A 13,629-nucleotide genomic window follows, 5' to 3' on the forward strand; every position below is an offset into this window, starting at 1 on the left:
AAAACCAAAACAATTAAAGCCTCTCTCAGTCTTTGCAGATAGGATCTGCGTGCATGTTGAAACACTCTTTCGGTGCCTAGCCAGATAGTTTACAACATTGCTATAACTTCACTTTCTTCTTGTGTGGAGTTTTGAAGGTCAGCCAGATGTGAAAACTTTGGGTCTTTTTAGGTATTTTTTTAGTATGTGTCCGGCCCTGGGCATGCGCGTGACCGCTTAGATTTCCTGGTGTAAGTGGGAATTTTACAGCCCTTGTTCTTTATGTATACCTTTCCGCAGTCTCTTCTTTCCTAGCTTTATGATGAAATAAATGCTTTTATTTCTTAAAGTTAAACTTTGAATTTTACTTTGAGAAAGAACCTTTTTTGTGGATTTGTGCTGTTTCTCTTTTGTAGTATTTTTAAAAAATTGTTCAGGCTTATGTGTATTTTCCTACATTTGATCTGTTAAGAAGATTTATTATGGGGTGTGTAGATGCACATAACAAATTAAACAAAAATATTTCCATTTCATGTCAATTGTTACAATGTCCTCCTGAGAAACATGAGCATTAGAAAAAAGCAACAGCTATGTTAATCAAAATAGATCAATATACTTTATATCTCTTTTGGATAAGAAATATACTAATATCTCAAAATTATCAAACTTATGCTGCTTTTCCCAACATAAATAGGAATTGCTGACATCTTATTTTCAGTGGCCAAAAAGGAATGAGACTCCTAATAGTGAAAAGCACAGTAAAAAGTTCTAGCCCAGTATAATTCTGGTGGTTGGTCTCGTGTATCTCCCTACTACATGCAGGGATACAAAAGAAATCCATTGGCCTTAAAATAATTCATGAAGTCTGTAATTCAAACTCAAAGTAAGTTGTAGAATTTGGATCTATTTTTAAAAAGGAGACAGTCACTTTGTTATCCCAATAGCAGATTTTTTTAAAGCAAGGAAGTCTACAGTCTATAAACCAACATGTGGATCATTTTAGTGTATTCTTATTTGAAAGTTTTAAAATTTCAGTAATACATTAAGCTGATTTTTACAAGCTTGCCCTTCACTGAGTTTTAATTCTATTACATATAAAATAGGTCGCTGTACACGTTATTCTTCTAGCTCTCTGCTGCCTACTCCCCATTCTCGCCCCACAGCAGGACTTGATGTCTCATCTATTTCTTATCACAGGCAAAACCCTGCTTTGGATTTGATGGGGTCAGGCTTAGTGCTAAGGTAAAGATCCCTTAGGAGATTGGTGAACCAGGACAATCACAATGGCCAGGCCCTGAAAGAAACTAGGTCTGCAGTTCTTGTGTGGACCAAACACAACTGCAGTGGATCTACAACTGTCACAGAATGGGACCAGTACCCACGTCACAGTCAGAAAAAAAGGCGAGGGAATTGCTGAACCTGGCAGTGACCTTTGGGTTCCAACATACACTGTTCCTGACTTACCGACGTTTCTGTTCCCAAAGTTCAGTTTTCGTATAGTTGACTGAGCTTCAGAATCCTTTTTTTCTTGAAATATTGTAAGCTGAAGCTAGGTTCCTAGAAAATCAAGCAATGCCTAACTACAGGTATACAAATAACACATACGGTTCATCATGATACTGATTGCATATAATAAAACAAATACATCGTGCATTCTGTTCCTTAATAAACAAGTTTGGAGTTATTTTTATGAGCACAGCAGTACAGGGGAGAAAGGTCTAGCCAGACAGGATTTAGGCATCAGGCAGGGCTCATGGGAAAGTTTCTGAAGGAGAAACAGGCTACCTGTATTGCTAGCATCAGTAAATTATTAAATATATATGTATGTATGTATGTATACATTTGTATGTATGCCTATGTATGCCAGTTCTTTTTAATTGAATATTTGGATCAGTATCTCTTCATTTGCCAATCTTGATTTGAGTCAGTTGTAGGGAAACAGGCCTATAATCCTTACAGCTGGGTTTCCTTTCCAAGACGTCCCACTCATAGCACACACTGTGCTCCCTGTGCATGCTGTGAATCTTCTCTTCCATCCTTGCTAAGGATGTGACTCAGTGGTAGAGTGAAAATTCACCAGCAGCATCCCTACTGGCGTGCTGAATAAGCCCTGCACAGATTTGCAGCTATGAGTACACCAGAGGCACCAGAGTCAGGCTGCAGCCCAATAGAAGAATAGTGCCTACCATCATGCCAGCTGCAGAATGCCACACCCTGTGTCTCCAAACCCTGCAGGCTTTCCGACAGCCACAGCTCTGCTGCACAGAAAGCTTTCTATATTAAGTATTGGTGTGTTTTTTACAAGGCCTCTCAGGACTAGACAAAGATCATGATGAAATTAAGCCTTATTTCTTTTCTGTAACATCAATCTTTAGATACTGTGTCGATACTGAATTTCAAGGGTCCCTAAATAAATTCCCTGTATTGCTTGAGAGTCACAGGTAGCATCTTCACAGGGAGGTCATGTTTCCAGTAATTCCAGCTGAGGCACAGCATGCTGTTCGGTAACCAACCCAGCTAGGACACCTCGCATGAGACGTCTATTTCATTATCAAAGTCGGAATTTTCAGTGCAGTGAACGTGGTGTCAGCTACTTACAAATTGGCTAATATTACTAAATTTATTTGTCAACTTTGTGAAAATGATTTCAAAATATGCATGGGGCGGCTCTTTAGCACAATAACTGCTGGTCATTAGACTTGTATGAGTTTCCTGTTGCTGCTTAACAAATTACTACAAACTTCGTGACTTTTCAACACCAATTGATTCTCTCACAGCACTGGAGACCAGAAGTCTGCGATGGGTCTTGTGTGTCTAAAATCCAGCTGTGGGCAGGACGGCCTCTCTTCTAGCTTCTCTAGGGGACAGTCTGTGTCCTTGCCTTTCCCAGCCTCTGGAGGGGCCAGATTCCTCGGTTTGTGGCCCTGCATCACTCTTGCTTCCGCTCCCGCCGTCAGATTTCCTGCTCTGATTCTGACACTCCCATCTTCCTCTTCTACGTGGTCTCATGATGACATTTATCCCACCCAGATAAACCAGGAAAACCTCCCATCTCTGCAGCTTTAACTTCACCACATCTGAAAAGTCCTTTGTGCTATGAGGGAAACATATTGGCAGATAGGAAGGGTTAGGACACGCACATCTTTGGGTACCACCATTTTGTCACAGCATCAATAGGAAATACAAATTTTGGCTTAAAACACAACAAAGTTATTGTCTTGTAGTTCCAATTGTCTTGTAGTTCCAAAAAGGGTCCCAGGAGGCCACAGTCAAGCTGTTGGCAGGACGGCATTTCTTTTGGACGCTCTAGGGGTGAGGGCGTTTCTTGCCTCTTCCGGTTTCTAGAGGACACTTGTATCATGAGACTCTTGGCCACTTCGCACTGGTCTCTGCTTCCTCATCACATGTCTTTCTCTGAATCTGACACTCGTGCTTCCCTCTTAGAAGGAGCCTTGTGATTATATTGGGCTCCCATGGAGAATCCAAGATTATCTCTCCATCCCAAGATCCTTCAGTGAATCCCATCTGCAAAGCCCTTCTGCTGCATGAGGTAGCACACTCACAGGTTTGAGGTTTTGTGCATTGGCACATGGACATATCTGCAGTGCCGTAATTTTGCCTGCCACTGTCACACCTACTGCACCGATGCAGGATTTCCATGAGAATGAAAAAGGCTTCGATCTGAAGAAGATTTTGGTAGAATTTTGGAGACTTTCTTCAATCACCTCATTGTCATCGAACTGGTCATAGCCAAAGCCATTTTACCCTTTTTATACCTATCATTTATTTATTTCAGAGAATAAAATAATTTTTTTCCTTTTTTTCACACAAGAAGACTGGACTAGAGATGTTAGGCAGTTTTACAAAGGTCACACAATTAATTAATAGCAAAGCTACTCTAGAATTTGGCCGTTTTTTTTTTTTTTTTTTTTTTTTGAGACGGAGTCTCGCTCTGTGGCCCAGGCTGGAGTGCTGTGGCCGGATCTCAGCTCACTGCAAGCTCCGCCTCCCGGGTTCCCGCCATTCTCCTGCCTCAGCCTCCCGGGTAGCTGGGACTACAGGCGCCGCCATCTCGCCCGGCTAGTTTTTTGTATTTTTTAGTAGAGACGGGGTTTCACCGTGTTAGCCAGGATGGTCTCGATCTCCTGACCTTGTGATCCGCCCGTCTCGGCCTCCCAAAGTGCTGGGATTACAGGCTTGAGCCACCGTGCCCGGCCGAATTTGGCCGTTTTACCCATCATAAAGCACTCTTCAGTCATGAGCTGCTCCTGACCAAGCAGAGAGCTCTTTTGTGAGTTTAGGACCCTATGCCCTCAATTACGATGATATAAATCCGAGTTGAAGCAATTATCTTAAATTACAAAAATGCCCGACTGGGCATGGTGGCTCTTAATGCCAGCACTTTGGGAGGCCGAGGCGAGTGGATCACAACTTCAGGAGTTCGAGACCAACCTGGCCGACATGGTGAAAGCCCATCTCTACTAAAAATACAAAAATTAGCTGAGTGTGGTTGCAGGCACCTGTAGTCCCGGCTACTTGGGAGGCTGAGGCAGAGAATAGCTTGAACCCGAGAGGTGGAGGTTTCAGTGAGCCGAGATCACGCCACTCTACTCCAGCCTGGGTGACAGAGCGAGACTCCATCTCAAAAAACACAAAACAAAACAAAAACAAGCAAGCAAGCAAACAAAAAAACCCTACTTCTTATCCTAAAATCAAGATGCTCTTCAAAAATGGGACATTATGCTTCAATAAGTGAATGCTTGAATGTCTTAACAGAAATTGGAAGTAGAAACTGGACCTTTGGAAAACTGGATTCCTGGGTCTTCCAGTAATTCAGTGAAGTCTTTCCACAGTCAAGTTTCTTAACCTTTTGGGCTTGATTTTCTTTATCTAAAAAGTGAGGGTTTCAAGCAGGTGACCTAGCTGTCTCTCTCACGCCATGACGGTCACCCACGGCACAGAGGCCTTGATCTCAGCTCTGTGTGGAGGCGGCTGGTTCCACATCAAGGCATTCCACATTTCAAGAGCCCCATGAATAGAAGGCTTTCTTTCACAGAGAGATCCTTTGTGAGTGTTATAAAAGCATAGGCCATTTTTGAAATGTTTAGAGGGATCGAAAATTTAAATTTATTTCCTGACTGAGGCTGAAACAGTTCTTATTGAGAGATTTATCTGAATAAAACATTCATGTGTTAGAGGAGAGAAACTATCATAGATGAAGTATACATTCCTGAGGTTTAGAATTCTAATTCTAAGGAGCTCTATAAAATTGGGAGAAGTCACAAGGCTCTAATAATAGCATTTATTGAGATGGTAATGTTAAAAAAAAAACCCTGTCTTTTTTACATTTTTACTGGAATTATTTTTTCTTTAAAACTGGCCTTTTTTGTAGATCCAGCTAAATGCTGTCCATCTGTGTTTGTGTACCCTCACTGCCCCCACCCTTGCTGTGTGCACACACACACATACACACACACATACACGCTCCTGCAACACGCTAAAAGCCACCTCCTTGGTGTACATTCCTTGTTAAAATGCCATCTTTCAACATTGTCAGTGCAGTGATTTTTGGAAGGTGGGCAGTTCTCAGGGCCAAACAGCTAGAATGAAGCTCGCCGCGGCAGAAAGAGTGGCTCTGGCCCCTTTATAAACACACGGTGTTGGCCAGGAAAGGAGGAGGAACGAATCAGGAGCTGGCAGAGTGCCTCATGGGGCGTTTGGGATGAGGTTTCCCTGGGGTCTGCTCTGAGAGTAGGGGCATGCAACAGAAACGTCAGGTCTGGTGCCTGCAGTGGCTTAGTGGATTGGAGCTGGACGCCAGCACAGAGCAAGGGGGCAGGGGTAACTCAGACTCTCCAAGTTGTCAAGAACTCAGCCCATAGACTGGCTTCTAGGCAGCCACCAGACCCAGTGGGAAAGTGAGTGCCTGCTGGAGGCTGGCAGACATGTCTGTGTCTGGAGAGAAGACAACCATCTCCACATCCACCCTGACAATGGCATAGACTATGTGGGGTTGTTAGTATCGCTGTCGGGAGACTCAAAGAGGAGAGCTAGGGCTGCTGGTTGAGGTCTTCAGTAGCGCAGCTGGGCTAAGACAGTCGGGTCACTTGAAACGCCCTCCCCTCCACCCCACCTCAGACTGCTCCCGTGCGGGCCCCGCGTGCTCCTGTTAGAGGCTAGGCCGCAGGCCAGTGCAAAGCATGCCTCTCCTGATGAAAAGTGTTCTCTAAACTCCCGCCGTGCTGCTTCCTTGTGTGCTCATCTTCAATTGCTATGTATCTAATCTTACAGCTTTGTATATACTTCCTATTTCCCGACCAAAGTCTTCCTTCTTAAGGAAATTCTAGATATTTTGAGCTCATTGTGATTTTGTCCCCAAGAGCACATCTGACCCCTTGAGATTCTCTGCTCCAGTAACTGCGTCACTTGACAAATGGCTTGAATTTGCTCACCACCATATAAAGTAACCTGTTTTCCTTTGTGTTGGCTGAATACCAGCCGTATAGGCATTTTTTTAAAGTTCTAATTTTCCTAATTCCCGTAAGTTTTTTCTTTATTTACCTTACGAATTTCATAGTCTCTAATAACAGCCCTTTTTGATAATTTATGATTGAAGTGGTCAATTATAGGTTATTTGTCAGGTAAAATAATATAAAAGTCCAGCAACAGCTCATTGAAAATTACACATACAGACAGAAACACACACATACGCATGCATGCTAGAATCAAATATTTAACCTTTCAATGTCATGATTATATAAAGATTTTGGTGATGGGGAAAGTACTTCTGCTCTAATGTTAGGTGTAAAGAAGACTGACTTTTATATACCAAGAATGAAAAGAAAATATATGTACATGTCGAAAAACTGAGGGCTAAATGAAGGTGAAATTATAAGTGGGGTGGTAGATGTTTATAATTTTCTTGTTATTCTAGGAATATGTGTGGAATATCATTTAAAAAATCCTCTCCCAGCCAGGTGCAGTGGCTTACACCTATAATCCCAGCACTTTGGGAAGCTGAGGCCGGCAGATCACCTGAGATCAGGAATTCGAGATCAACCTGGCCAACATGGTGAAACCATGATCTCTACTAAAAATACAAAATTTAACCAGGTGTGGTGTTGGGCGTCTATAATCCCAGCTACTCAGGAGGCTAAGGCAGGAGAATTGCTTGAACCTGGGAAGTGGAGATTGTGGTGTGGCAAGATAGTGCCAGTGCACTCCAGCCTGGGCAACAGAGCAAGACTCTGTCTCCAAAAAAAAAAAACTCCTCTCCCTGCCTGAATGTGAGACTTTTGTGTTGCGTTCTAGGTCATCTAACACACAGGCCTCTGTGAGTCACTCTATCTTTGGGGAAACCATCCGTCAAAAGTTTTGGCAACAGAAGATTTCCTATCTTTGATGGACACGGACCTTCCTTCCACTGACATGTATTTTAGTTTCACTCAGAGAATGCACACATTGACTACTGAGTCTGCAATTACCGTGTGAATTATGTGCCCAATTTAACAGCAAAAGGTTAATCTATTTCACAGAAGGAAGTAGTAAAAGCAAAAATGGATGTTTACGTTTTGATTCTCACCCTAGGCTAATCAGGGATATTCAGTCTTATATAACAAGGAATGAACAATAGCACGAATGTAACCTGGAATTATTATTTGCTCTAAAAATAGAATTATAACATGCACTCGAAGTTGAGCGTTTTTGTATCTCCATCTTTCATTGTATGTCGTCTCATTTAGTTTAAATAATGGAAAGAAGAATTAAGGAATAGAAGATAGACTCATGAATAAAATTTAAAATCATCCCTAATTGGCAAAGGTGGTAGAGAAACAAAAGCACCACGGTGTGGCGGCTCTGGGAGTGCACTGGCTTCCTACAGAACGGAGCCCTGCCTATGCCGCGTGTGCACTGGCTTCCTACAGAACAGAGCCCTGCCTATGCCGCGTGTGATGGTGCCTTTCGGGGACCTCTGCGGCAGGGCCAGGCAGCCCGGGTGATTGTCATGGCTCCACCACTGAGCAGCTCTGCATTCTTGGCCCCGAACTCCTTAATATCCACACCTCACTTTTCTTCTTTGTAAACTGAGATGGTCATAGCACCAGATCTCTCCGTGCTGTTAGGGTGAGATGAGTCAGTGCAGGTAGAATCCCTCACACGCTTCCTGGCACAGACATGCCAGCTCTTGTTACCATCACTATTGTAGTTACTGGTGACAGTGGTAGTGCTCGGTGATATTAGAATTTGGAAGACTAGGCCTGGATTAAAAAAAAATAATTCGGGTGTACCAGAAGATTGTTATTACGGATTCACTTACTATACAGTTTCATATTGGCCCATTAAACAATGGTTACAGCCAGGTTCTGGTCAAAATTTGGGCGTGCAGGAAAACTCTGTGCTAAATGTACCACGTGAAGTTATAAGTGAAATAGTAGATATTTGTAATTTTATTAAACTTTTTCTGTATTTTCCCATATTCTATGAATATATGTGCATTTATTCTACATTTATATTTTTTGAGCTTATAAGCCATTTTAGAAAATGCATATGTTTTCAGTCCTGTCAAGGAAAGCTTTATGATAATGCTCAATAAGGGATAGGAAACAAAGAATAAATAACTTTTAAATGCATCTTAAATTGTTTTACAGGCGGTAATATATGTATAGACACACACCCTAAGCCACTGAACTGCTGAGTAGATTTGATTTAAGCCTTATTTCTGAATGATACTCACCTACAACACAAACTTACGTAATTTGGTGGGGTAGTTCAGATAATCTCATAAAAGACATTAAATTTTAAAAGTACTTAATATGGCTTTCTGGGACATGATGGTGGCTCAGTGAATGGCTAGAGTGAGAGAGTCATTGAAAGGTCTTGATCTTTTATTTTTCAGCTTGACCATCTCTGCCGAGTGCCCCATGCAGCTTGAGGACTTCCCGATGGATGCGCACGCTTGCCCTCTGAAATTTGGCAGCTGTAAGTTATTTTCACAAGTAAGAGCCTTGGACATATACTTTGGGGATCAATTCCACATTTATTCAGAAGAATTTAGGTTCTGCATATACATAAGCACAGTAGGATGCAGTCTGTTTAAGAAGCCTGGAGAGTGTTTTGCTCTCCCCAGACTAGCTTTCTTATTTGTAAAATGGGGTCATTAACACCTGCCACACATCACAGATGAGGGTAAACTATGACGATGCCAGTGACATCACTGAACAATCTGGGATGTGCCCCTCGGGGGTGTTTCTCCTCAGATCTCCACCAGGCAGTTCTTTTTTATTTTGGCATCTCAGATTACAGTTCACCTCGTCAATGGTGACCAGTACCCATGGTGACCAGTACCCAGTACCCAGCCAGTGATATTTTTTATTGTGCTGTACTCATTGCTGTGTTGACTCACTTCTAGAATGTTTCGTAAGAGTAACACCCTCATCTGTCATGTTCATAGTCAGTGCTCACCCAGAATGCTCAGCAATTTAGGAAATATATGTTGCTTGAACAAATAAACAAATTATCTGTATCACAATACTATAGGTATATAGTTACACAATTCTAATAGGAATTCCTGGATTCCAGCCATTCCAGACAGAGGAATTGACAGTTGAGACAATTGAAAAGTTCTGTGTCTTATGGGAAAATGTAATCCATTTTCTTTACTGTGACAATTAGAATGTTTTAAAATATTCTTGAAATATTTATTTCTCCAGATATTAAATTTTGTTACACTTATTGTTTCAGCATCATCCCCACATGTGAGATATTTGGAGCAGACTTGAAATTGATCTAGTTTCCATCTTTCTTTTTACTCTTCACTTGTGCACATGCTATATGAAGTTTTCACTTTGAAAGCACAGTGTTCTTGTTGAGATGAAGCATGAAAACTATGGGTCTGAATCCTGGCTATCCCACTCCTCTGCTGAGTAACTGTGGGCAAGTTAATTAGACTCTCTGAGCCTCTTTCCTCATTTGTAAAATAGATGAGAGCTGTTGTAATATGTTTGAAACTGGCAGAGTAACACCAGTTAAAGTGTTCAATAAATGCCCATCATTATCATTACTATAAAAGTTCATTATATTTATAGCTTCTTGACAGGATGCATGTCTCATCACTATAAATCATCTCTCTTTGAACAAGTAATGCCTATGCAACTAAATTTTGTCTAATATTAATGTTGCCACACCAGTTTCTTCTTTAATTCTTGCCTGGGATATCTTCTATTCCTTTTTTCTGTTTCCTGTTTTATTATATATCCAAGTTGAAAAGTTCTGTGCCTTACTGGAAAATATAATCCATTTTCCTTACTGTGAAAATTAGAATGTTTAAAAATATTTCTGAAATATTTATTTCTCCAAGTATTATTTTTTTACACTTACTGTTTCAGTTATTTTTCCCTTCCTCTTTAAAAAGAAACATCACTTGTTGAAGAGACTATCTTTTCCTCATTTTTGTATTTTTGGCACTCTTGTCAAAGATCTATTGACTGTATATGCATGGATTGATTTCTGGACCTTCTATTTTGTTCCATTGGTCTCTATGTCTGTCTTTATGCCCTTGCCATACTGTTTTAATTGCTGTAGCTTTGTAACATATTTTGGAATGCCTCCAGCTCTCTTTTTTCCCCAAGATTGTTTTGGATATTTGGGGGTTTTTGTTATTTCATATGATTTTAAACATCGTTTTTTCTATTTCTGTAAAAACTGCTGCTGGAATTTTGATGGGCATTGTATCGAATCTATAGATCACTTGGGGAGTGTGGACATTTTAATAACATTAAGTTTTTCATCCATGAATGAGTGGTGTATTTCCATTTGTTTGTGTTTTCTTTAATTTATTTCATCACTATTTTGTAGTTTTCAGTGTACAGATTTTTCAACTCCTTGGTTAAGTTCATTAATAAGTATTTTGTTCTATGTCATGCTATTTTAAGTGGGATTGTTTTTCTAATTTCTTGTTCAGATACTTCATTGTTAATATATAGAAATGGAACTGATTTCTGATGTTGATTTTGTATTGTGCAACTTTAATGAATTTATTGATTAGTTCTAACAGTCTTTTGGTGGAGTTTTTAGGGTTTTCTGTGTGTAAGATCATGTCATCTATAGATAGGGAGAGTTTCACTTCTTCCTTTATGATTTGGATGTCTTTTAGTTCCTTTTCTTGTTGAATCGTCCTGGATAGCTTCTCAAGTATTTTACTGAATAGAGGTGGTAATGGTGGGTGGGCATCTTTGCCTTGTCCCTGATGCTAGAGAAAAAGTTGTCAGTTTTTCACCATTGAGTATGCAATTCACTGTGGGATTTTCATATGTGGCATTTATCATATTGAGGTAATTTTTTGCTATTCCTTGTGTACCAAGAATTTTTATAATGAAAGGGTGTGGAATTCTGTCAAACACTTTTTCTGCATCTACTGAGATGATCAAATGATTTTTGTTCTTATTCTCTTAATTGTATTACATTTTGTTCTTCATTCTCTTAATTGTAATGTATTACATTAACTGATTTTCATGTGTTGGACCTTCTTTGCATCCCAGAGATAAATCCCACTTGATATAAACCTCTTAATGTATTGTTGAATTCAGTTTGTTGACACTTTGTTGAGAAGTTTGGCATCTATATTCATCAAGGACATTGGCCTGTTGTTTTCTTTTCTTGGAATATTTTTGACTGCTTTTCATATAAGAGTAATGCAGGACTCATGAGTTTGAGTTTCTTCGTCTTTAGTTGTTTTGAAGAGTTTGAGAAGGATTGGCATTAATTCTTCCTTAAATGTTTGGTAGAATTCACTAGTGAACTATCTGGTCCCGGGCTTTTCTTTGTTGGGAGGTTTTTGATTATAGATTCAATTTCCTTACTACTTATTGATCTATTTAGACTTCCTATTTCTTCGTGATTCAGTCTTAGTAGATTGTATGTATCTAGGAATTTACCCATTTCTTCTAGATTATCCATTTTATTGGCATATAATTGTTTGTTGTTGTCTTTTACAAATCTTTTCATTTCTGTGGCATCGGTTGCAATGTCTCCTTTTATTTCTAATTTATTTATTTGACTTTTCTTTTTTTCTTAGTCTACATAAAAGTTTGTCAATTTTATTTTTTTCAAGGGACAAGCTCTTTGCTGATTCTCTGATTCTTTTTTATTGTTTTTATATTCTCTACTTCGTTTATTTCTGCTCTAATATTTATTATTTTCCTCCTTCTACTACATTCAGACTTAGTTTGTGCTTCATTTTCTAATTCCTTGAGGAGTTAAGTTGTTTATAAATTTCCCTCTTGGTGCTGCTTTTCTTATATCCCATAAGTTTTGATATGCTGCATTTTCAGTTTTTGTCTGTTTTAAGATATCTTCTAAGTTCCCCTTTGATTTCTTCTTTGGCCCATTAGTTGTACAAATGTGTGTTGTTAAATTTCCACATATGTATGAATTTTCTAGTTTTTCTTCTGCTGTTAATTTCTGGTTTCATTCCATTGTGGTAGGAAATTTCTGTCTTCTTAAATTTATTACATTTGTTTTGTGACATAAAATGTGAATGTTCTGTGTGTGCTTTAGAAGAATGTGTATTCTGCTGCAGTTAAAGTGTTTTGTGTATGTCTGGTGTTGTTCCAGCCCACTGTACCCTCTTTGTTGATGTTCTGTCTGGTTTTTCTATCCATAACTGAGAGAGAGGTATTGAAATCTCCTACTATTATTGCACTGCCATTTCTCCCTTCAGTCCTGTCAATGTTCGCGTTATATTTTCAGTTGTTCTTACGTTGGGTGCATATTTACTTATAATTGTTATATCTCTCTGGTGAATCAATCTTTTTATCATTATATATTGTTCTTATCTCTTGTGACAGTTTTTAACTTAAATTTATTTTGTCTTATGTAAATATAGCCACCCCTGCTCTCTTTTCATGGCCCTTTGTCATGAGATATCCTTTTCCATCCCTTCATTTTCAGTCTATGTGTGTCTTTAAATCTACTGTGAGTTTCTTGTAGACAAAATAGAGTTGTGTAATCCCAGTACTTTGGGAGTCTGAGGTGAGTGGATCGCTTGAGCCCAGGAATTCAAGACCAGCCTGGGCAATGTGAGAAAACACCATCTCTACAAAAAAAAAAAAAAAAATTGTTTTAAATTAGCTGGACATGGTGGTGCATGCCTGTAGTCACAGCTACTTGGGAGGTTGAGGCAGAAGGCTCACCTGAACCTAGGAGGCAGAGGCTGAAGTGAGCCATATTTACCCCACTGCACTCCAGCCTGGGCAATAGTGTGACCCTCTGTCTCAAAAAAAAAAAAAAACACAAAAAACAGAGTTGGATCTTGTTTTCTTATCCATTCAAACTCTCTTGTGTCTTTTGATTGAGGAGTTTAATTCATTTACATTTAAAGTAAATACTGATTGGGAAGGATTCACTATTGCCATTTTGGTAATTATTTCTATTTGTCTTTTATTTCTATTGCTCCTCTTTAACTCTCCTGCTGTCTTTGTGCTTCATTAATTTTTTTTTGTATTGATACACTTTGATTCCTTTCTCTTCTTTTCTGTAACTTCTATAGTTATTAACTTTGTGGTTACTGTGTAACTTACATAAAATATCTTAAACATGGCTGGGTGTGGCGGTTCACGCCTGTAATCCCAGCACTTTGGGAGGCAGAGACGA

At 39.6% G+C, this 13,629-nt stretch overlaps 1 protein-coding gene across 1 annotated transcript in view; it reads left to right on the plus strand.

Moving 5' to 3' along the window:
* GABRA5 (gamma-aminobutyric acid (GABA) A receptor, alpha 5) overlaps positions 1-13,629 on the plus strand; it is an 81,075-nt gene that overhangs the window by 37,558 nt on the left and 29,888 nt on the right. The window contains exon 7 of the mRNA XM_011942875.1: positions 8,876-8,958. Coding sequence (XP_011798265.1) covers positions 8,876-8,958 — 83 coding nt within the window. The remainder of the gene's footprint in view (positions 1-8,875; positions 8,959-13,629) is intronic.

The sequence above is a fragment of the Colobus angolensis genome, unplaced genomic scaffold (assembly GCF_000951035.1).
Source record: "Colobus angolensis palliatus isolate OR3802 unplaced genomic scaffold, Cang.pa_1.0 Scaffold211, whole genome shotgun sequence".
Lineage (NCBI taxonomy): Eukaryota > Metazoa > Chordata > Mammalia > Primates > Cercopithecidae > Colobus > Colobus angolensis.